At 42.2% G+C, this 24565-nt stretch overlaps 1 protein-coding gene across 1 annotated transcript in view; it reads right to left on the reverse strand.

The window, feature by feature from the left end:
- Window positions 1–240: 240 nt before the first annotated feature.
- Window positions 241–24565, reverse strand: part of ESM1 (endothelial cell specific molecule 1) — a 36319-nt gene continuing 11994 nt past the window's right edge. The window contains exons 2-3 of the mRNA XM_073622457.1: window positions 10119–10268; window positions 241–685 (exon numbers count right to left, since the gene is read on the reverse strand). Coding sequence (XP_073478558.1) covers window positions 585–685; window positions 10119–10268 — 251 coding nt within the window. The 3' untranslated portion in view covers window positions 241–584. The remainder of the gene's footprint in view (window positions 686–10118; window positions 10269–24565) is intronic.

A 24565-nucleotide genomic window follows, 5' to 3' on the forward strand; every position in this document is an offset into this window, starting at 1 on the left:
GCCATTTTTGCCAAAAACAGTTTTTTTTGCCAAAAACAAAAGCAAAATCCCGGGATTTTTATCAGGATGAGCTCTGATTGGGACGAGGGTCCCAAAATCAGGATTGTCCCGGGAAAACCGGGAAAATCGGGACTGTTGGCAAGTATGCTGTTTCAGGCATTTTGACCATCATCAGTGCAGTGTATGGAAACCATGGCTTCTAAGTTTTATAAAAAATGTACTGTATACAGTAGCAGAGGCTAATATACAAAGCATTTATTTAAATACACATGAAAGCAATCAGATATATCCAACATTTAAAAATCCTTTGAAAACAGACCAAAATAAAGTTTATATAACTACACATTTACAGGAAGGATTTTGACTGAACAGATTTTTGCATCACGGAACAAAGATATATGTCTGACTTGTAATGACCTTCGCCGTCTGTAATAACATTTTTATTCCTATAAATTAACAGCATCAGTTGACCACCAAATAAGTGATACATCCAGCTCCTTCTGGTGGTATTCCATTGCATTGTCTTGCACATTTTTCAGCCTCAAATCCACAAGATAGTTCTTATAAACAATTATAAATTAAAATCAGCGTGGGTTTAGCCATTTTATTCCAGGAGAGCGAGAAGACTTATCCTTGGCAAGTTCTGGCTTGACGCTGTTTCCATCTCCAGAAGCCATTTCAGAATCTAAAATAAATAAAGAAATAATTTGTTAGTGTTTCATTCTCAGACATTTGATAATTATTTGTACACTTAACAGATTACTCGTAACTGACTTTCTGAGGCTCATGCTGACAACAAGTAGTAACAGCTTGGTGTGCACAAAACTGTGTGGTTTGCTAAGTTGCTTGTGCTCTGCTGGGGTCAGTGTTCTTGAGCCTAAAGCTCAGCACACACCATGAGAAAATCGGACAAAAAATATTGCTTTTGGAGCAATCGTCAGATAATTTGATTCATGTGAAAATATCCGAAGGGACACGCACAACCATTTTTCTCATAAGATAACAGAATGAACGATTTCTGTGTAATTAGTATGGTAATTGTAGAAAGCAAATATTGCCCGAAGTTTGACATTCGCTAACTTTTCAGCGAACCCAGCTGAAGATTTATTTTGCTATTCAATTCAGGCTGTTTGTAGGGCTAATAGGTAAGCTCTTGTGAAACAAAAGGGCATGGGAAGCCAGACACTGATATAGGGGACATGTACCAAGTTAATAAATAACTAAATGAAATATTTAAAAAAAAAGATCTTTTTAAAAAAAAAAAATCTTTCCTTACATAGAATTGTCATCTCGTCCTAACAGCCCAACATAACAATATGGCTGTTGTGAGCACATTCTGTTACAGAAAAGGGCACCGGTTATCCATTCCTTCAAATTATTGGTTTTGGTGATTGAGCTGGCCAAGGAAAAGTTGTTTTCAATGTGACCTGTCTACACACAAGTGTTTTTCTAGCAATGAATTTTAAAAATAGCTTTCTGTGATAGTTTTGGGGGCATTGCTTTGCTGTTAAAATTCAATTTTTAACTCACAGCATTGCAATGTAATGTGTCTTAATACACACCTTTCTCATATGAACCCAGCTTAAAGAGCCCCCAAAAATTAAAAGTCAGCCGTTACAAATACTGTAGCTGCTGACTTTTAATATAAGGACACTTACCTGTCCAGGGATCCAGGGATGTCTTCTTCAATTGCTTTGGGTGCAGGTGTCGGCATCATATGTAAGGGAAACTGGAAGTGAAGCTGGTTTCCTACTGCATTTGCAAAAGTCACGATGCGCTTTGTGCATGGTCCTGCATTCTTCTGGGACCTGTGATGTGTCTCAGAAGGCTGCCGGTGAAGGAGGGGGACCGAACTTCTGGCTCAGATCGCCGTGGCATATCTGACTAGAAGTGGGAACTAGTACTTGTCAAAACTAGGTACTTGCCCCCCCCCACCCCAAAGTGCCAAATGTGCCAGTGGAGGGGGGAAGGATGCAAACAAGTAGAACTGCCCCTTTTGGGTGAAGTTCTGTTTTAAGAAAGAACATGTAAAAAAGGTTTTCTATGCGCTTTTAAAGTTTTCTACATGATAACATTAAAGTATAGTAACTAGATATGAATGCATTGTTAGCTATGGATATTGCTTAGTCACCAGTGTATTGGTAAACCTTTGCAATTCCACCTTTTCACAGGAAGGTCTCATGCACACAGGATGTTTTGCTAACTCTCCTAGACTCCTTTCCTTCTGGCAGCAGAGTTTTGGCAGAAAAAAATGCTTGAGGCTTGTAAACTCCTGTAACGTGTTTAGACACGTCAATCGCTTGGGCGTTAATTTATTTAATTGGCCATGATAATACTTTATTCTGGCCATTGAAATGAATTGACACTCAAGCGCTAAATGTGCCCAGTGCCTAGGTGCATTAGACACTTTTACACGCGTAAAGGCGCATTAAGCGTGTTTTCTGCCAAAACTCTGCTGTTCCTTGTTGCACTGGCGGTGGGTTGTTTTTTTTTTTTTTTTGTCTGTCTCTGAGAGCATGGACACATAGGCTAACATGCAGGGGCATTTAGAGGCAGAATATAAAAATGCTGAGCACCCCTAGGAGTAGCAGAAAAAAATGTCCAGAATCCATGAGGCCTAAGTGTGTGCTTGCTGGGGTGGATCATGTTTATCTTTATTAGCTCTTACAAATATCTATGACTGCTGTTCAGTTTGCACATCAAGACACACACATCCTCAAACAAACCTGAGGAAGGGGAATCTCCTGTGTGCTTTTATGTTACCTGATAATAAAATTTGCAGAACACAAAATAATTCAGGGCTTCTTCACATCTTTTACCACACATATGCAGCCAGGTTTTGGGAAGCCTTTCAAATGCATTACAGCAGGCAGGAAAATATGAGTTTAGACAAGCACAAAGCCATGCAGTAAAGCGTTGTTTGTACTTTGGAGCTTGGGTAAAACATGCACAGTAATCTCACCCAGCAATTAATCAAATGATAACAGATTACTCTGCAGGGTGAATCTATTTATGATTGATGTGTAAAAAGAGATGTAAAAAACAACAGGTTAACCCGTGGGTACTTAATGAATATTCCAGCTCAAATATGCCTCTCATTACATATTACAGTCATTACAGTCTTTCTCAGATTGAGTCATTTGATTTTTAAGATTATTGTTTTCTGTTTAAATTTCAACTCCTTGATACACGATGACTATTACCATACTCTCTCCTAACCTACCTTAAAGTGGATGTAAACCCTCACATATATGCAGTGAAGTGAACAGCCTCAGATGATGACACCGGGATGAAACAAATCTCCCTGTATAAGTTTTACATGTATATCTGCTGACTTCAATTTGCTATATTTTTTAGAAAGTTCACATCGTGTTGGAGATTTCCTCTTCCTGTTAAGCACTGGGAGTGGATTCTTGGCATACAGCCAAGACAGCTGATTGGAGGAAAGGCACACACCCCCACTCACATAGGCAAAGGAAGGAAGGAATGTGAAGAGCTGTGCTGTGACAAGACAGTCTCTCTGCTAATCTATTTGTAGCAACCTCCCATGACACAAATTTCAGGCTGGTTCTATCTCGGTTGATGGAGAACTTGTCAGAAGTTATCACGCTTAATACAGAAAAACGGAGCAGCAGAAACACACAGGACTTAGTGCTTTGGAGAGAGATAAGAAAACACTTCCAGGTCAAATTATATGAATCTGGTTTACATCCATTTTGACTATAAAGTGCTCTATGGTTTTGTGTCTTATCTTACTTGAAGAGGGCATATAGGGTCCTTATCTACACGTATGATGCTTCCTATGTATGATAACGGTTTTGTACTCTATATTCATGGACTGCCTTATTGGCTAACTCGCAGTCTATGCTTATTTTTTTAAATCTTTTTTTCTTCTGTTTACTAGCTCCCATAATGTTCAATATTGCTGTACATGTATTCTTTATAATTTTGCTAAAGTGTTACTAAACCCACTACAGTAAAATCAGTCTGTATTTGCAGTAAAGTATGTTTGTTATACGCACTGTGGAACCTAAGGGGTAATCCTCTGCATTGTGTAAAAAGGCTGTTTGATTCTGTATGCACAGATCCTTCCCTTCTTGCACTGTCTCCAAAACATGTCCGAATAAGACAAAGTTACTGGAGTCAGGTTGCACATGCTCAGTTTGGTGTGTATTGCTAAAGAGTTTTTTTTTCTTGTGAGAGTGCATGTGATCAGCACAGGGCCAATCAGCACTGTCCAGACAGAGGGTCATCTTGCATCCTGAAAAGTCAGCCAGGACAGTATGAAAACTCCTCCTACAAGCTTTAACCAGACACTTATAGAAGTCACAAGACCACTATATACTGCTGATGAGAAAAGGTATTTTGCAGTTTATATTTACTAAAATGATTGCATTTCCATGTTCTGTGTACTGTAGGAGATCCAATATGGTGAATTCAGGGTCCTGGGTTTAGTAACACTTTAATCTTTGGTCTTTGAGCAATTGCATGCGCATATATTTTGTACATGGTTTGTAAAAATCCCAATAAAAATTAATTGAAACATAAATTGCAACTCCTGTCCAACAGCTAAAAATATAGCTAATTTAGGTGAACTTTTCTCATCTTACCACATCCAGACTGTTCACTGTACTATCGCGACAATTATGAGGTCCTCATTCTGTTCTCCTTCTCTCCTATAAGCTATCTAAATGTTTCCCAATACAGAGTCCAGCCCCCAATGCTTGACATAAGTTAGAAATCCTATTCTCACCTTGGTTTCCTTTGAAAATCATGTTATGGGATTTTTATATAAGGTAATAGCAATTAAAAAACAAACACATTTTTGAATCAATATGTAACTAAACTAAAGTTTTTGGTTTATATTTGCCTATAGTTTGGATTTGCTCTTGCAACACCATCAAATGGAATCCTATGCACTCTCCACTCACACATCTATCTTGATTTTCTGGTGCAACTGTAGGACCCTCCTGATTCTCAAAGAATTTGGGGTACATCAAAAGCAGGATGGGCTAGAATTTTAACCCAGGGTCTAGTCCTTAGCAATAATAGAGCAATGTGAACAGAGGGGTGCCAGTCGCTTTTCAAATTAAGGAATGGAGTTTATTGACTCTAACTTAAGACTTCTGGGAGAGAGGTTTAGGACACAGGACATGTATAGACGTGTCAGACTCCAGATGATGGACAAAAATTGCTTACAGTCTTTACTGAGAAACGACCTTCAAGCCAAACCAACATTCTGTGAAATCAGCTTCTGAATGTAAGACACTTGTTGGTTCTCTTAGAGGGCCACGCTTCACCCAGCTTCTCAGGTTTCCCAATTAGGCTGAAGTTTCTCCATGTACTTCATTCCCCACGTTCAGCATACTGGGTAATCACACCTAGGCATCTATCCAAGCACATGGTCACTTTCCTTAAAGTGGAGTTCCACCCAAAAGTGGAACTTCCGCTTTAAGTACTCCTCGCTCCCTGACATGCCACAATTGGCATGTCATTTTTTTGGGGGGGCTGGGTACCTGGTTTGGAGTGGGACTTCCTGTCACACTTCCGACTTCTGGCCGCCTAGGCGATTCCTAGGCTGCCCCTCCCAGGTCCCAGAACATTGCCTGGCCATTGACGGAGCGCAGCTGGGTTCGCCGCGCCCGGCTGTGAAGCTGCAAACTGACACAGCCGGGTGCCCACTCTCACAATGTCGGCGCTGCGAAGAGGAGGGGGAGAGAACAGAGGTCGCCTGAGGCAGTCACGCTGCAAGTCGTGCTGCCTCAGTGTGAACCGACACTTACTTTCCAGGATCACTGAATATTTATACCCTTTCTCAGCCTGCACCACTGACAATAAAACTCCTAGTAGTTAGCCAGGGGAAAATAAATATTCATAACTAATTATTGCGGCCTTTTACACTATTACCAGGGACACTCTGTAGCAGCGAGCAGAAGCAAACAATACCCAGAGCCTAGGGGAGACCCAATAAAACTAAACTCTACATTCAGCTCGGGCTGACTACACTACAGCAAATACTGAACTTGAATAGACACCTCTGCTTAATGGTGGCACATTTGGTGCTATGTTATTTAGAAATACAGAGTTAGTTGGCTAAACCAATAGAAACAACACCATTATGACAGCTCACTCCAGCAAAGGCTAGGAGCAGACTTTTAAAAATGAACCACTCTAACTTTACTATTGTATAGTTGTTATATTTCCAAAGTTTAAAATAACATTAATAACATTAAAAGGAATTTTTAGACATGACCTTCTCTCTTTTGGTTTAATTTGGGAATTAGACAAGGGGCCAATCACAGAAGGCCTTATATTTTTGAAAAGCATGCAAGATACTTTATGAATGGAGAGGTTGCAGAGTGAGCAACTCACTGTTCTCCAGTCCTGACTGTCAATTTCAGCAGAGGATATTCAGCAAGACTGTCATTGAGTGTATGAAACTAGCAGTTTTCAAGAACAAAGCAGATGCCACAAGGGGCACACATATCATTAGAGGTACATTGCTATCTAGCTAATTCTCCAAAGTAGGTCCAAATGTTGTATTGCAACATACACATCTGACTTGTAGTAAGACATTGGGGAAAATTTACAAAAACTGGTGCACAAAGAATCTGGTGCAGCTGTACATAGTAATCAGCTTCTAACTTCCGCTTGTTCACTTATGCTCTGACAATAAAACCTGGAAGCTGAATGCAGTGGCGGAACTATCGCCATAGCGACACACACGGCCGCTATGGGGCCCACAGCTGTTAGGGGCCCGGCCCGGTGAGGACAGGCGGCTCCATGGGTGAGAGCGGGCGGCTTTGCGGGCCCACGGGTGAGAGCGGGCGGCTTTGCGGGCCCGCGGTGAGAGCGAGGGCGGCTCCGAGGGCTGTCAGGCGGTGAGTCAGCTGGGCTGCTCGGCTCGTGTGTTAGCGGGCTGGCCAATCAGGGAGCTGGCAGCCGGGGGTGCATAGAGATGACATCATCTCTCACCGCCCGGCGCCCTCCCTGCATCCCTGCAGTGCAGTTCCCCCCTCACTGTGCAGGCATCCTCGGGAAGCAGAGAAATGACCTTGTCTCTCTGCTGCCTGACTCGGGAAGCAGAGAGATGACCTTGTCTCTCTGCTGCCTGACTCTGGGACACAGCATGAAAGTGACACAGCAAGTGACAATCCGTAATGTGTGACAGGTGAAGTGGCAAGTGACAATCCGGGACGTGGCAGCAAGTGATGATCCGTAATGTGTGGCAAGTGACAATCCGTGACGTGGCAAGTGACAACCCGTAATGTGTGGCAGGTGACGTGGCAAGTGACTATCCGTAATGTGTGGCAGGTGACATGGCAAGTGACTATCCGTAATGTGTGGCAGGTGACGTGGCAAGTGACAATCTGTAACATGTGGCAAGTGACAATCTGTAATGTGTGGCAAGTGACAATCCGGGAAGTGGCAAGTGACAATCCGTAATGTGTGGCAGGTGACATGGCAAGTGACAATCCATAACATGTGGCAGGCAATGTGGCAAGTGACAATCCGTAATGTGTGGTAAGTGACAATCCGGAAAGTGGCAAGTGACAACTGTAATGTGTGGCAGGTGACGTGGCAAGTGACAATCTAATGTGTGGCAAGTGACAATCTGGGACGTGGCAAGTGACAATCAGTAATGTGTGGCAGGTGACGTGGCAAGTGACAATCCGGGACGTGGCAAGTGGACAATTGGCAACATGTGGCAGGTGACATTCTGCAACGTGTGACAAGTGACAATCTGCATCTGGTGGCAGGCGACGTGACAAGTGGACAATCCGCAACGTGTGGCGGGTGATGTGGCAAGTGACATTCCGTGACAAGTTGCATCTGGTGGCAGGCGACGGTGGCAAGTGACACGCTCAGGGCTCCCACTGATTCTGCATTATGGTGAGTTGAACTATTTCATTTTATATGTCAGAACAGAAATTGGTTACAAGGCTGGAGGACAGCAATGTGTGTCCTTTAGGGGCTGCATACAGTATACTGCATACTTTGTTGTTCCAAATTAATATAAGCTGTTGCCTGGGTACTGTGCCATATGGGTGCGGTAATCTGTTGTTCAATGGCATTAGTTCTTTTTTTTGTGGAGGGGCGGTTTGCAGGGCGGGGGGCAGTTTGCAGGGGGGGCCCATACAACATTTTGCTATGGGGCCCTGTCATTTCTAGTTACGCCCCTGGCTGAATTGTTACTATGTACCAGATTCTGTGTGCACCAGTGTTAGTAAATCTCCCCCATTATGTGCCTGTTAATACATTTTCTGAGAAACACTGAAAGCCTTGAGTATGACCCCATACTATGGCTATAGTGACAAAATGACAGCTGTGTATTGAAACATATTAGGTCTCTGGGTGCAAACCCTTTCCACTGTTTGCCTTTAATCACCCTTCAGCAGGGCTTTTTTTCTCAGAGAATAGGTGCAGGAACTCAACCATTCCCACCACACACACATACCTGCCAAATGGCATCAAATAGTAGCTCTTCCCTTTGAATACAACCCCTTCCTCCACTGCCCTCATCTTCTCCCCCCTCCTTAAAAGCTCCACCATCTGTCATATTTCTTACCTTTGTTGCAATATTATGCTGAAGCACCTATCTGGATGTAGTACCTCCCAGCATACTATACTATACTATAGTCACTTGCAAGGGAGATCATGCAGTAGGAGCATCAACAACTGTCACCAGGGAAAAAATGGAGACCACAGAGGATGCAGCCTACCACGCACCCTCTCCTGCCCATGACTGCACTGAACCCTGGGTACCTGTTCTGTATCTCCTTTGTCCCTGTCCGGCACTCAGTGGGATCTGTGCAGGGGATCTGACCTGTGGGAGCTACTGGGAGATAAGCTATCACTTGTAAACGCATAAGCTGGACTTCAGTGTTACCAAGTGATAGTGGTGAGCAGGGAGCAGAAGACCTGAGCCAGAGGTGGTGGAACTGAGTTCCCCCTAGTTCCTGCTGAAAAAAATCCCTGCTTCAGTCTACTCTACTCTCAGCCATTAAATAAATCTCTTTATAATTTGCGATCTGCCAGAATAATGATGTTAAAGTCCAGGAACTACTTTTGCTTTAAGGAGACACTGGGGTTGATTTACAAAAGGTAAATAGTCTGTGCACTGCAAGTGCAGTTGCTCTAGATCTGAGGGGAACATGCAAGGAAAATAAAAAAATGCATTTTTGCTTGCTCATGATTGGATGATAGAAATCAGCAGAGCTTCCCCTCAGATCTAGAGCAACTGCACTTGTAGTGCACATAATGTGGAGGGTCACCCTAAAATAAAAAATAGCATCAAAAATCTTAAAAAAATAAAAAAAAAACATTTGAAAAAAAAAATGTAACTTACCAGAAACCCTTGTTGCTAAGCAGTCTTCCTAATCTGCCTCTTCCTACTCCGCGGCGCTTCTTCCTCTTCGGTGAGCGGCCCCGTTGCCTTCTGGGAACTGTGTGTGTCCCAGGAAGCAATGAGGCCATTCACAAAGTTCCGCGTGACTCGCGCATGCGCAGTAGGAAACGGCAGTGAAGCCGCAAGGCTCCACTGCCTGTTTCCCTTTGTTAAGATGGAGGCGCCGGCAGACGATCTGATGTACGGATCGGCCTCGGGGGGCCGACATCATGGGCTCGCTGGACAGGTAAGTGTCCTTATTAAAAGTCAGCAGCTACAGTGTTTGTAGCTGCTGACTTTAAAAAAAATATATATAGCGTCCGGAACCCCCCTTTAAAGTACAGTATATTTGCCTTTAGTAAATCAACCTCACTGTCACTTCGCCCAAACAGAGCAAAATCACATTATAGTTATTGGTCCTCCCCACTGACAGCTTAGACTGAGGGATGATCTTGTGGGCTTCCCCATGTGACATTGTTCAGGATTTTTGATTGTCCAGTCAGGACCAACCACTGTCACCTGGGGGGAGTTCACATGTCCCTTCCTTTAGTGGGGGCTCTTATTTTGGGGGGGAGCTTGAGTGTGTGTCTCTGTAAATATAATCACCTGTTGGAAAGGGTTATCTGTAGATAGTCTCTTTGTGTCGTGGGGTCCTTTTTAGGAACATAAGGACCATATTTTATTCCATGATAACATAAATAGTATCCAGAATATTTTAAAGGAATCTTACCAGGATTAAGTCTTAGTTTATTAGGTGATTTGGCTCCTGTAAATTGGAAGAATGGAAATTTCAGACACTTTCCTGTCACACGATCACAAATTCCAGATGGACAATTGCAGGTTCCTCTGCATTCCATTCCGTAGGTACCATATGGACATTCTGTAAAAGAAAAAGTGAAACAAAAAGAATTGTTGCAGTCTTACTTTCTTTATCTGTAATGCACAGAGCAGGATGCCAGTCATTTCATACATTACCCAGCTTACGTACAATCATAATATTGCTTAGAGGAAATCTGTACTGTTAGAAATACAAAAATGCAAAGATTCCAAAAATGCTAGTTCATTGGCTCCAAGTATTCGGTTTAGGAAATCCAGTTGAAGCCAGAAATGCTAACCAACAGTAATCGTGAAATGGCTTATACCATCAATGTGCACCACATCCCATAATTATTAAATAGTACAAGAAATACAAAAAAAAAGTTGGAGTTTTCAGGTGCTACTTAGCGTGAACAAAACATTATGCATTTTAATAATTGTGTCTTTATTAATGATTACTTATTGAAGGAGTTGTAAAGTCTCATGTTTTTTTACTTTAATGAATTATATGCTCCAGCCGCTGTCTCGGGATCCTTTATTGAATAGATTGATAGCCATTGGCTCCTGCTGCTGTTAAGCAAATCCAGTGACACGGGAGTCAGGGATGGGGCTGAGTCCTGCTGTCTGTGTCAATAGACGCAGCAGCAGAACTCAGGAGCGTGCCCGCATGCATGGAGAGCGGCTCTCTGTGGGGGCACCCAATGAAGAGGGGCCAGGAGCGCTGCCAGGGGACCCCAGAAAAGGAGGAAAGGGCTGCTCTGTGCAAAACCCTTGCACAGAGGAGGTAAGTATAACATGATTGTTATTTTTTTTAAAAACCTTTATAATCACTTTAAACTCATCGTGAAATCAAGAAAATGGTATTTGTTGTACATATAAAGTCAGTCTGAATATTAGAATTATATACAACAATAAGACAATAAATAGTTTCCATCCATGGTGTTCCCCTATCTTCTCTACAGTAAACCATTATTGTTTCAAATAATGGGTTATCTGTTTAAGGGGAATAAGGGTATTGTTCTTCCATGTTTCTTGGGCAAAATGGCCCAAACAGCCTATTTTGCCCCCTTACGGTCTTACTGGTATAGGTAAAGGGAGTACAGAAAGTTGGGGATATTTTCAAGCATATGTTATTACAAAAGTTACAAATTTAAAGTCACCATGGGGCCAGAAATGTATGTAGTGCTGGTGCCCCTGTGTACTGCTGTATAAATATTGAGTGTAAAGTATGGCCAGTTGGCAATTCTACAGTTTTTACCATCACTAATTAAAATGTTACCATAGAGAGGATTATTTAACCACACCTATATTTAGCAACTCCCACAATGCACCACAGAGTGGCACTTTTTTAGCTCCTTAAGATACCTCCAAGTCTGAAGGGGTCCTGGCTAAGTTACAATGCTAGCAATGCCCCTGCTTACAATGAAAGTTTTTCTGTGACTATAGCCTTATACCTTAGGGTCTGGGTCATAAAAACAAGTCTCTCTTCCTCTTTGTCGCAATCAAGTGCCCCATCTTTATAATGAAAATGGTATAGCACAATAAAAAATAAATCCAGGCAAGCTGCTAAATACATTAGGTTTGTAATCCTACAAGCATTTTTTGTGATCCTAATAGCACAACCAGATCTTTAATGTCTTACCAACCATGTAACACATATACAGTATGTGGTGGTAAGAAATGTGGGCTTTAAAGCCCAGTCACCACATATATACATCCACGGCTGCATGAGATTGTGTCCTTGGAGTGCACTCACTGCACACGCCCAGTACACTGAACGAGCTGTGGCCAACAGCTCTCGGCCAAGGCTTCTGATTGACATTAAAGCCCATTTAAGGGCTAGCAGAAGTTGGTGCTAAGGGCTTAAAGAGGCATGGTCACCTTTCCTATTTGGGGCAAAGTGACAATGACTCTGCAAAGGCCCCCCTGACAACCATATACTCACTTTGCCTGCACTCCCTCGCTGCTCCTTTCTTGGTTACAGCCATTGACACTACACAGCACTTCTAAGTATAGGGAAGCCTGACCCAGGGGTGGACTGGCCATTGAGCGACTCGGGCACTGCCCGAGGGCCCTGGGCCACTAGGGGGCCCCATTAGGGTTGCCAGCCTCAGTAAAACCAGGGACAGTATGTATAAATCTGTGTTTTTTTTACATCTGTTTGTGTATACTGTGTGATTGTATACTGTGTGTGTATACTGTGTGGCCCCATAATCTCTGATTGCCTGGGGGCCCCATAATCTCCTATTGCCCGGGGGCCCCATGAGTTATCAGTCCGCCCCTGGCCTGACCTGTTCACCTTGGACACTACTCATGTTTATCAAACAGTTAACTTCCTTGCCTGCCATGACAAGGTAAAAAGCAGCAAGAGAGTACAGGTAAGATCAGAAAAACGGTGTATGGGGTCACTTTGCATAGCTTGGGCAAGGTGACAGTGTCACTTTAATTTCAAGAACACACCAACAACATGCTGATTGGACAATATAGGAGAAACAGCACACAGATGAGTCATCATTATGCTCTCTCCTTTAGCCAGCATGTTCAATGTTGGCATATATATTGACCCTCATTCTCCCAGTTTGAGTATTGCTATTGTGAAAATTTGGGGGTTTTGTAGCTCATTGGTAGAGCAAAACTGTGAGTTTACTCAACGTCAGAAGTACTTTTAAGGGCTTTTTCTAGCAAGTTTTATTTAATAGAAAGCAAAAAGTTCACAAATAAAAGTTTTCCTACACAGGGGTTCTCATCATCAATATGACAAACGAACAGTGTTCAGCCTTGTGACTCTCTTGATCAGCCCTTTGGCTCAGGCCTCATGCCTAGGTCCTCCAGCCCATCTAACACGCTTCCCAGTGCTCGTGCATAAAATGCTGTACCTCTGTCAGCTTGGCTTATTACACTGCAGCTCCCAGCTGCCACATCTCTCACAGGCTTTTGCCTCTGTCTGTCCTAACCTGGACAGTATGGTGCAAACGTACACCTCTCACTGCTCCCTTCACACACTGACACACTTCCCTGCCTCTAAGATGAATGCAGAACACACCTGAATTATTAGTGTGCCTACTTCCTAGGAAATCTGGTCTAGACCGTTATATTAAACAGTGGCACGGGCTTGCCCTGCCACACTGTGAAAGGTACTACAGGTATTATCATTATCAGCTGTTCTGGTGCTTATGCCATTTGTTTTTTAAAAAATTGATTCAATAATTGATACTTTTGAAAAATCTGCCTGGTGATCAAAATTATATGTTTGTCAGTAGGCTGCATAATGTTAATTTGGAGACATTTTTTCCCTTGCTCATTCTGTAACACATAAAGGGGATTCTTTAAACTATAATATAAAGAATATCCCATAAATCAGTGGTTCTCAACCTGGGGGCCGGGACCCCCTCGGGGGTCAAATGATGATTTGCCAGGGGTCACTGAATCCTGGGCTGTTCCTAAAGCCTGCACCGCTCTCCCAGTCTTTTTGCGGCCGCCAAGCAGGGCTGTTCCTGGAGCCTGTGGTCGGCCACTCAGCCTCTTCGCAGCAGCCCATTCAGTTCACAGCATGGCTGGGGGGGGGGGGCAGAGACTAGAGGTCAGCTGACTGGTGAGCAATGTGAAGTGGGAGGGGCTGGAGGAGACCCTATCTCCTGATTTCAGCATAGGTATCACTGCTACAAGACATTACAAAGTCGGAGACACAGTGAGTAACACTACCTGTGATTATAGTTGCCATTAAAAGTCCACGCTACAGTTCCCAGATCAGCAGATGATCTTGATCAAGAGCACCTAAGTTGGCTGATCAGAACTTCCCCCAGCACTGCCACTGATCCCAACTACCCACCAGCACTGCCACTCATCCCATTCCCCCCACCAAGGAGTAAGAGAAGGAATAAAAATAGAGAATACATGGAAGGGAGAGGAAAAGAGGGGGAGGAACAAAGAAAAAGGGAGAGAAAGCATAAGAGAAAGAACATAAAAAACGGCTATTGAGAGGGATGTGGAAAAAAAACAAGAAATTAGGATAGCGAGAGATAAAAGGGAAAGAAAGGAGAACAAAGAGAAGGAGTGGTACATCCTAAAATGTACCATAAGGGGTTTTAATACTGTACGAGTGGAAGGGACTCGGGGAGCGCTAAATGTCTGTGGGTTAGGGGCGCAAATTATTTGTCTTGCCTTGGGTGCTGACAACCCACGCTACGAAAATAATTTTACTGTTAGGGGTCCTCACAACTTGGGAAATTTTATCAAGGGATCACGGCACAAGAAAGGTTGAGAACCACTGCCATAAATGGAAAAAAACTACTGTAAAAGAATACATTATGGGTTTGGAGGGATTATATGCCACCTATAGTGCTGAGTTATTCAATTTTTGGGGGTAATAATACCTAACATGGAATGCTAACTGCAGATTCCATTTTATTAAATATGTCTTCTCAGAATTAAAAGACGTAATCTTATTCAAAAGCTGACTGAATGCAATTATATGACCGTCAAGGGACACCAAAGCTTAACCTAGAATGATTGATATTCAATATGGATCAAAAATGTGATATATTAAAAAATAAGCATTTCAGGAATGAGTGGAGAAGAAAATGAACATGGAAATAATTAAAAAGGTACTTATTTTTGGAACTGTTGGATGCCTTCAGCCCCTAAATGTAATCATAGATTGTCTTTCCAATTCCACAGCCAGTGCAGTTTGGCCAGCATGAATTTTAGGTTTTAATAAATCCTTATAGTAACACATTTATTTAAGATGTGTGCCTTAATAAAGATGCCCTATTATTAGCTCTGCATTATTACATGTGCATGCATAAATTCCTCATGTCATTGTATACAGGGAATGTGTTATACAGGGAATGTGTTATTTTAAAAATCTTTTATTTCCAAGAAGCATAAAGCTCCAGTAAAAGCAGGGAGACTAGGCTAAGAGGAGCATTGTAAAGAAGTACTCCAGGAAAAAAAAAATTCCCATGCAGTGGGGCTGTGACTGCACGGCATGGTTTAACTGCTCGTTTTGTCCAGGGGTGCACAGAAAGGTTATACTTACCCGGTCCTTCGATCCACTGGAAAACAGTGCTCCTCCTCGTCCAGCAGTGGACTGTTCCTGCTGTCCTCATGTCCAGAGCAGGTCTATAGGCATGACGACATCAGGAACAGTCAATGCACAAGACCGCTAAAGTGTGTGGGGGGGACAAGAGCAGCAGGAACCGGTCTTGAGCTTGGAGGATCGGCAGATTAGGTAAGTATATCTTCGATCTCCTCACCCCCTAAACAAAAATGAGCATTTGACCCATGCAGTGCGGGCACAGCCTTCTTTAAAGTTCTTCTTTAAAGCAAGCAGAAGCATTTCCTTCATCTCCTCTCCACCAGAGGTTACTTCCTGGCAGTCTAACTTTCTGGCAGCCTAAAAAGGTGGGAGACAGCAACACCAAAGTTGTATGACACAACCTGTATAATACAGCCAGTAGTATGAAAGTAAAACTGTGCCCAGCTATTGACTTTCAAGCAGTAAATAAGCATTAAAACCCCTCACTGTAGCTAGACATTGTGGAGCAGTTGATCCACAAAGTTCATGACAGAAAGCACTTTCAATTTAAATTTGGCTGCCCAACTCATCCCTCTTACATTCCAGGAATGAGTTTGTAGCCTGTCAGCCTTCTAATCTCACTAAACAGTTGCACAGGAAGAGAAGAGACAACAGAATGCTGAAACCCATTTTGAAAGATTTCACAGCTTCTTGTGCGAAGTTTAAGAATTAATTGCTCCACACTGTCTGCAGCTACAGAGGTCAGTGAAGGCTTGTTCTAAAGCTTATTTGCTATTTTTAAGGGAGTTCATGGCATACACTTTCATTTTAGAACATCAGCATTGTAATGGGCTTTTTTTTGCTTTACTAACACAGATTTTATTGGATTTTTAGGCAAAAGTATAAAGAAAAGTAAAGATGTTTGGAAAAACTGTATGGAAGGTACCTCAAGACAAGGTCAGAACGTTACATAAAATGTGCATCACATTAAGCATATACAACACAACCCAAAGAACACTGTACAATAGCTGTAAATAATGTAAAGATTCCCATGTAATTACAGTCATGCAGTGTATTCCCAAACATGGTTTGAAAACACCTGCAGAGATTCCCTTATGTAAAGGTCATGGTTTGGAAGGGGTGAGTGAAATGGATGGAACCCTGGCTGGGGGTTTATTGCACATATCTAAATATGTAGAAATTACTCTGAGGGAAAGTCAGAGATAGTGCTATATTTTAGATGAGCTAGATAGCTTAATCAAACAGACCATATAAGTATAAATTTTAGGTGTCATTTTTGGAGGCTGGCTGTGAGCTCCTCCATTTTCATAATATGGTTAAATTCTGCTACCGATTCCTTTAATAAACAGAAAAATTAGTGGAACTCCGCTTTATGGAGGGCCATCAGCCTACTCCCCTTTCCTTTTTTTTCTATTCCACTGCATACCTCCAGGTGATTTCTGCACAGTTTGGATACTCAACCAGCCCCCTGATCCAGCTTTGTCCTGCTAACAGCCTTCTGTCAACAAACTCTGCTCGGTCCCATTCCGCCATCTTACTTCTGATGTCATTGAGAGGTCCACCGGTTCTTCCTGGTTCAGCCGATGGGGCCTTGCGATGATGCGCTGCTAGGCCTGCCCCCCTCCTTCTCACCCAATGAAAGTATAAAAGCCTCCCAGGATATGTGTCATGCTACCCCTGGAGGGCCAGCGAGTTCTGTGCACATCGTTCACCTAGCTGAATGATGTGCATGGAGGTGTAGAACCATGCTATAAAAAAAGCTTTTAAAAAAAAGGTGAATAAAAAAAAAACCACTGCCCTATTCTTTTACAGGAAGGAAGGACGGATGCATAAGGGGGAAGTTTAAATATAGGGTGTTCCGCTTTAAGTTGTAAATAATGGAGCTATCTACCTGATTGGGAAGGGGATGGAGGAAAATTGCTACTAGAGGTTTGGGACCAGTAGGGCAGATAGCCTGTTTGATTGGGGAAGCCGCAGATGCCGTTAATCATAAAAAAAACCTGGTGCACTGCTTACCAGGAGGAATCTCCAGATTTCTCATGATCGGAGTAAGAGGGCCAACATGAATTGATGAATTGAGATTTTGTATTTTTTGACTGTAGAGGCCCAGACATAGAGAAGAAAGGCTATTAGCGGATGGAAGGTCTGAAGTGGAGGGAGGTATGGTGGTTGTATCCAGGAGATGGAAGCAAGAGGTAGGGGAGAGGTATGTTGCTCAATATTTACCCAAAGCTTAAGCCGCGTACATGCGATCGGATTTTCCGATGGAAAATGTGTGATGACAGGCTGTTGGCTGAAAATCTGACCGTTTGTCTGCTCCATCGGAAAACTGTTGTCAGATTTCCGCAGACAAATGTTGGATGGCAGGTTTTAAAATTTTCTGCGGAGAAATGCCCGTTGTCGGATTTTCTGAGCGTGTGTACACAAGTCCAAAGTACAAACACGCATGCTCGGAAGCAAGGACGAGCCAGAAGCGGTCAGTCTTGTAAACTAGCATTCGTAATGGAAAATTAACATTCGTAACGTGGCAAATTATGAAATCTCGAAATGCAGCGCACATTCTCTTCTTCTTTAATGGGATAATAATGAAGCTGCTTTGCTGGTGATACTGATGGAGTTATTGCAAACAAATTTTCAAAGGCTTTTTATTTCTAGTGATATCAAGAATAATATTATTATGCTTTTTTTTTTTTTTTTTTTTTGGGCAAGTTACCACAACACCATTATCACGTAGTTTTTAAGATCAAAGATACAACTATGTTGGTGTCCCTTGTCAATTTTACATTGCATTTTTTTAAACATAACTGCCTACTCCCAAACTGTCATTTGAAGTAAAACACATAGCCAAGTATTATTCTCCACATTTTTTTTATTGTGCATTAAAAAAAGAAAACAAACAAAATTAGACATGGTCTCTGCCAATAGAACTTAACCAAAAAGTGCATTCTATGCATCCAAAAATATAGAAAATATAACAAATCAAATCATTATTATTCAACCAAAAAATTAAATAAAAGCCTCATGCATTTGTACTGCTTCTTAATATAGGGGGTCAACAATGCCAAGAGTTGGTGAAAGCAGGGGTCCGACATCTGGAGATAATTCCGAAAAATCATCTGGATTATTCTCCTGGATCTCCCGCAGCAAAGGCATATGACATAATTGGTCATGAATAATAAGGCAACCAATTTTTGGTCCAAGAACTCCTCCTCCTCCTGTTCCTGGACTTGGGTCAAAGCAATAACTCCAAAGCCGATAATAAATAACACGTTATCTCCTCCGATTCTGCAACATGTCTGGTTGACGAACGGCCGTTCAGAAACTAACTGAAAAGCACGAACTGAAAAGCGCTAACTGAAAAGCGCAAAATGAAAAGCGCAAAATGAAAAGCGCAAATCAACACTCACCAAACTTCTACTAACACGAAATTAGCAGAAGGAGCCCAAAGGGTGGCTCTAAAGAGCTGAAAAACCATGTAGTACGCCACTAAGTTCGAGTTTGTTGGCCGACAATTCCTTGCCGTTTGTATGCAAGACAAAATCCAGGCACACGCCTTCGGACAAAAGTCAGAGGTTTTGTCTGCGGAAAATCCGATCGTGTGTAGGAGGCTTTAGACTGGGCATAAAAGAATGAGTCAGTGATCCTGCACAGAAAACACTGTAGTGTAGTAAAGTTAAAGATGAGGTAGGCCCACTCCACCGTTGTCCAGGATGTCATAATACAAACACTAATTATTTTTGACAATCCAAGCTTACTTAAAAAATCTCTTTTCATGTGGTGCTTGCTGCCTGCCTGCTGATGATCTCCTTCCACAGCTTCCAAGATTGCTTTTTACTTTCAATTTCTAATGACTATAAATCACTGTATCTTACTGTCTGCAGTCTGTAATTCCTGTACTGACCCTGCCACCTGAAAATCCTTGCTCTCCCTCTCTCCTCTCCCTGTGCACATGAGCAGGAGTGATGTCATCCCACGTGAGCCAGTGAAGACAGCTGAAGACTGGCACCCAGAAGAAGATGCCAGCGAGAGATGAGGACCATTGAAGAAAAGGTAAGTTTAGCTCCACTTTAATGTGATGCCCTTAAGTCGAACTATAGGCACAACGTTGTTTTTTTTTCATTTTGGATAGAGTAACGAAAGTAAGTCTGTGTTCCACTGCAGAGATTTCCCTTCACTTCATGTCCCATAGCCAAACAGGAAGTGAGAGGAAATCCTTGAAAATTAAGAGAATTCCTTAGGGATCCCCAGGTCACCAGAACTAGTGTCCCCATTGGAAGATTTCCCCCTTATTATTTTTCTGGGGACAACCTAAAATGTGGGATTTTCTGTTACTTCTACTTTCAATGATAATGGTAAACAGAACAATAGACATGTGCACTGCCGAAAAATGTGTTCTTTTCGTTTCATTCGTTTTATTTTTTTTTTTTTCAGTTTTTTGGGTCATTCGTTATGATTGAAATTTGTTATTTCGAATAAATCTGTAACTTTGAAAAAATTTGAATTTGTTATGTTCCATTCTTTTAGATGCGGAATTCGTAAATTTAAAAATGCCTAAATTCATAAATATTAGAAAATTTGGAAATTCGGAAATTTGAAAATCCGAAAACTAGAAAGTCCAAAATAATAACTAACTAACTAAAAATAACTAACTATTAAATTGGAATTTCTTTTCACATTTGGCTGTTAGTGAACATAACATTGTTATTATTATTTATTATTATTAATTCGTTACGTTCCATTTGTTTAGATGCGTCATTCGTTATTTTGGATAATTCGTAACTTTCGATAAATTCGTATTTGTTACGTTCACCAACAGCCATATTTGAAAGAAAATTCCAATACAGGTGGTCCCCGGGTTATAAACATCCGACTTACAAAGGACTCCTACTTACAAACAGAGGGAGACAACAGGAAATGAGAGGAAATTTACCCCTAGGAAGGGAAATCGACTCCTGTTATGCTGTGTACACATGACCGGACTTTTCGACAGCAAAGGTCCGACGAAACAAATCCACCGGACAATTCGATCGTGTGTGGGCTTCATTGGACCTTTGCTGTCGAAAAATCAGACGGTCTTTAGAAATAGAACATGTTTCAAATCTTTCCGACGGACTCGAGTCCGGTCGAAAAATCCGTTCGTCTGTATGCTAGTCCGATGGACCAAAAACGACGCAAGGGCAGCTATTGGCTACTGGCTATGAACTTCCTTATTCTAGTCCGTACATCATCACGTTCAAATCAATCAGACTTTGGTGTGATCGTGTGTAGGCAAGTCTGTTGGAACTCCGTCGAAAGTCCGTCAAAAAGTCCTTCGGAGTTTAGTCCGTCGAAAGTCCACTCGTGTGTACATGGCATAAGAGTTATTATGGGAAAAAGGTGTCTCCACTGAAGCTTTATCACCAATCTTTGTTTCCACAACAACCCAAAATTTTTCAAAATCCAATTGTCATAAAGACAGAAAGTGAAGTGAAATCCTCTGAACAGGGGCACAGACAGCAAAGCAAACATTACAGGGGTGTTACCCTTCCCTATGCTATCCAAAAGGTGTAAAAAAAAATTTTTGGCTGGAGCTACACTTAAAAAATGTACATGTTCCGACTTACGAACAAATGCAACTAATTTAATAGTGATTAATAGTTATTAATATTAGTTAGTTATTATTTAGTATTTTCAAATTTTTCAGATTTTCGAATTTTCAGATTTTCGAATTTTCGAATTTACAGATTTTTGGGAAAATTTGTTAAATGGGTTAAATTTGTTGAATTTAGTTGAAAAACTAATTTGGAACTAAACGAATTGCACATGTCTACAGGTGAATCTCTTTAATGGAGGTACAGAGAGCAATAAAAACTAGCAGGTGTTCTAATCCCTCTCCACTTTATCCAAAACTAAAAAAAAAAGTTTTGCTTTTAGATATACTTTAATATTTTGAAGTGCATATGTGCTTACAGTGAACATGCTAACATGAGGAGACAGCAGAATGAGCAGAGGATTTACCTCACCAGTCTGCTACCGCCATTTAGGCCCCTTTCACACTGGGGCACTTTGCAGGCGCTACAGCGCTAAAAATAGCGCCTGCAAAGCGCCTTGAAAGGGCCACTGCTGTGTCTCCAATGTGAAAGCCCCGAGGGCTTTCACACTAGAGCGGTGCGCTGGCAGGACAGGAAAAAAAGTCCTGCTAGCAGCATCTTTGGAGCAGTGAAGGAGCGGAGTATACACCGCTCCTTCACCGCTCCTGCCCATTGAAATCAATGGGGTAGCGTGGCTATACCGCCGGCATAGCGCTGCTGCAGCAGCGCTTTGCGGTGGTTTTAACCCTTCCTCCGCCACTAGCAGGGAGGTAAAACTGCCCCATTAGCGGCCAAATACCACTGCTAAAACGACGGTAAAGCGGCGCTAAAAATAGCACAGTTTTACCGCCGACGCCGCCCCCGCCCCAGTGTGAAAGGGGCCTTACTGTCCATACTGGGTGTGCTCTTGAACAAGGTCGTGGTGTATGGCAGCTTGGTCTACAAAATGAACAGCCAAGTATGTCAAAACCTTTGCAAGGAAAAGCAACCTAGTTTTCAGCTGCTTACCATAAATTAATTTACCCAAGCATATCCTGTGTATAACAGCACTTGACTCATCAGAGAGGGACCCGTTTTAAGTGATATAAACAGCAGAAATGTGCACATGTCATTTACACACCTAATTCACAAAGCTTTTCACAGAGTAACACCCCATTTTAGGTGTTAACATTGCATATAGCAGTTATGTTAAAGGGACAATGTGGAAATGCTTGAAATGATCTCAGTGTCACAAGAATGAAGGACTGATTATTGTGAGATGATGAACATTGCTAAAAACAGGAAATTAAGGGCATCAGGTCTGATTTGATTCAGTCAGGTCTGAATATTTATAAATGAATATTGTATATTGCCTGGCACTTTGTTTAGCCAGATTTCAGCTATAACATGATCAGTCCCAAACCTTATTTTTGTATGCTAGTATGGGGATTATTTAGAGATTTTAAATGCTGCATACAAATAATATTTAAAGGGTATGTGATCCCCAACAATGAACATCTCTATGTTTTCCTTTTTTGAATATTAAATAGGCCATTGCAAGTTTTTTGCTATATATGTTTGATAAATTCAAAAACAAAAAATTTCTGTTGATCATGTCAGAAATTCAAAGAGTAATTAGCCCTTCCATTTCTTACCTGGGGACTACAAAATTAAGATTAGCCTTTATGTGGAATTATAAAACTGGATGGGTCTGAGTAGTTTAGTAAGAGAAAAAACTGTTGGCCTTTACAACCACTTTTAAGGCCTCATGCACACTAATGCCCTGTACACACGGTCGGATTTTCCGATGGAAAAAGTGCGATCAGATTGTGTTGTCGGAAATTCCAATCGTGTGTGGGCTCCATCGGACTTTTTCCGTCGGAATTTCCGACACACAATGTTTGAGAGCAGGAGATAAAATTTTCCGACAACAAAATCCATCGTTTAAATTCAGATCGTGTGTACACAAATCCGACGCACAAAGTGCCACGCATGCTCAGAATAAATCAAGAGACGAAAGCTATTGGCTACTGCCCCGTTTATAGTCCCGACGTACGTGTTTTACGTCACCGCGTTCAGAACAATCGGATTTTCCGACAACTTTGTGTGATCGTGTGTATGCAAGACAAGTTTGAGCCAACATCCGTCGGAAAAAATCCGATGGATTTTGTTGTCGGAATGTCCGATCAATGTCCGATTGTGTGTACAGGGCATAAGTGGTTAGCGTCAATGCATGGAATCCTTGAGGTTTGATGTGGGCAGAAGGCACAGGCAGACCGTCCAGCTCTGCTGCTGGTAGCCAGCAAAACTCTGAGAGGTTGAAAGCTGCTGCAGCTGGAAGGTGCACCAAATGGTACTAACGTTTAGAGCTGTATGTGGCCAGAGATGATTGCCCAAACCACAAGCGGTCTGCATTGTAGACATTTGTCCCTGGGTGCACACTGACCAAACCGTTAGTACCACTCGATGAACCATCTAGCTCTGTCTTACCACAGCAGCTTTCATACTCTCATAGAGTTTTACAGGCTGTGGTGCCAGACACTGTGCCTGTGCCTTCAGTCCACAGCAAAATACAGGGATCTTAACAGGGCTGTCTTAATAGCATCACGGGCCCCTGGGCAAAGCAATGCACTAGGGCCCCTACCAGCCTACCCCAATTAATGCACCTACACTCAAGAATTAACGTATAAATAATTGATAGAGTTAAACATGTATTTATTAGTACTTTCCTTAAAATAAAATTTAAACTATAAGAAAACCTGTCATAAATCAAAGACTAATCAATACAAAGGGCATAGTATATAGGGGGGGGGGGGGGGTGACAGGAGTGCACAGTATAGCTCCTGGAACGCTGCCCCAGACATGGCCATCCCAGGACAGCTAAATAAAAAAACGTGACTGTCCCAGCAAATCTGGGACAGTTGGCAATCATTATGTAATGCTAGATTATCAGGGGTGCCCATGCATTAAGACAGCCCTGCTAATGCATCAGGGCCAAATATGCATGAGACCCAACATGTATAATACTACATTAGTGTAAACAACAACATGCTTCAAGATTTTGCATAACTTCCTGTTCTGTCAGTCAAAAAGAGAAGAAGTGCTAAAACCTGTTCTGTCTGTAAGACCCCATTACCCTCTAAAGGCTGCCAGGGACCCCCAAGGTGACTTTCTGGGCTAGCATTTCACCTTGGAGTGAACTGTTTATGGGGTGGAAGAAATTGGCTACTAACCAATTTAGAAACTAGGACCAATAAAAATGCAGACTCCATATTACCATTTATGGTCAATACAGAAAAAAGATCTTTAGGGTTCATTCACACCAGATGCACAGGCATGCCTTGATCAATGCATGTCATCGGCACATGTTAAAATGCAGTATGCCAATGCACATACGCTTAAATGCGCTCAATGCACACATTGTGCTGTGAATGGACCCTTAGCCAAGATCAGTACTGGCCTAAGAGGGAAGTGTCCAGAAGGTGGCTAGGGAGGTAATAAATTGTCTGGAACCCTAGGGAGATTGTTCTTTCCTCAGCTGGGAGGGTTCCAAAGTCTCTAGGGCCGCTGCTCCCTGAGGCAGGCTGTGGACTGTGTAGCTGTTCTTTGAAGTCTCAGCTGTAGCAGAGCAGAGAGCCTGAAGTGATCTTTCTGAGGATCTGGCTGTGGGACTTCACCATAAGGGATCTGGTCTGGAGAAGGGTTGTGTTTAGATATACTTTTTTTTTTATAATGTAGAGTACTACCGGGAGGTGGCATTGTGTAACACTGGTG

Source organism: Aquarana catesbeiana, linkage group LG01 (genome assembly GCF_042186555.1).
Source record: "Aquarana catesbeiana isolate 2022-GZ linkage group LG01, ASM4218655v1, whole genome shotgun sequence".
NCBI classification, from domain to species: Eukaryota; Metazoa; Chordata; class Amphibia; order Anura; family Ranidae; genus Aquarana; species Aquarana catesbeiana.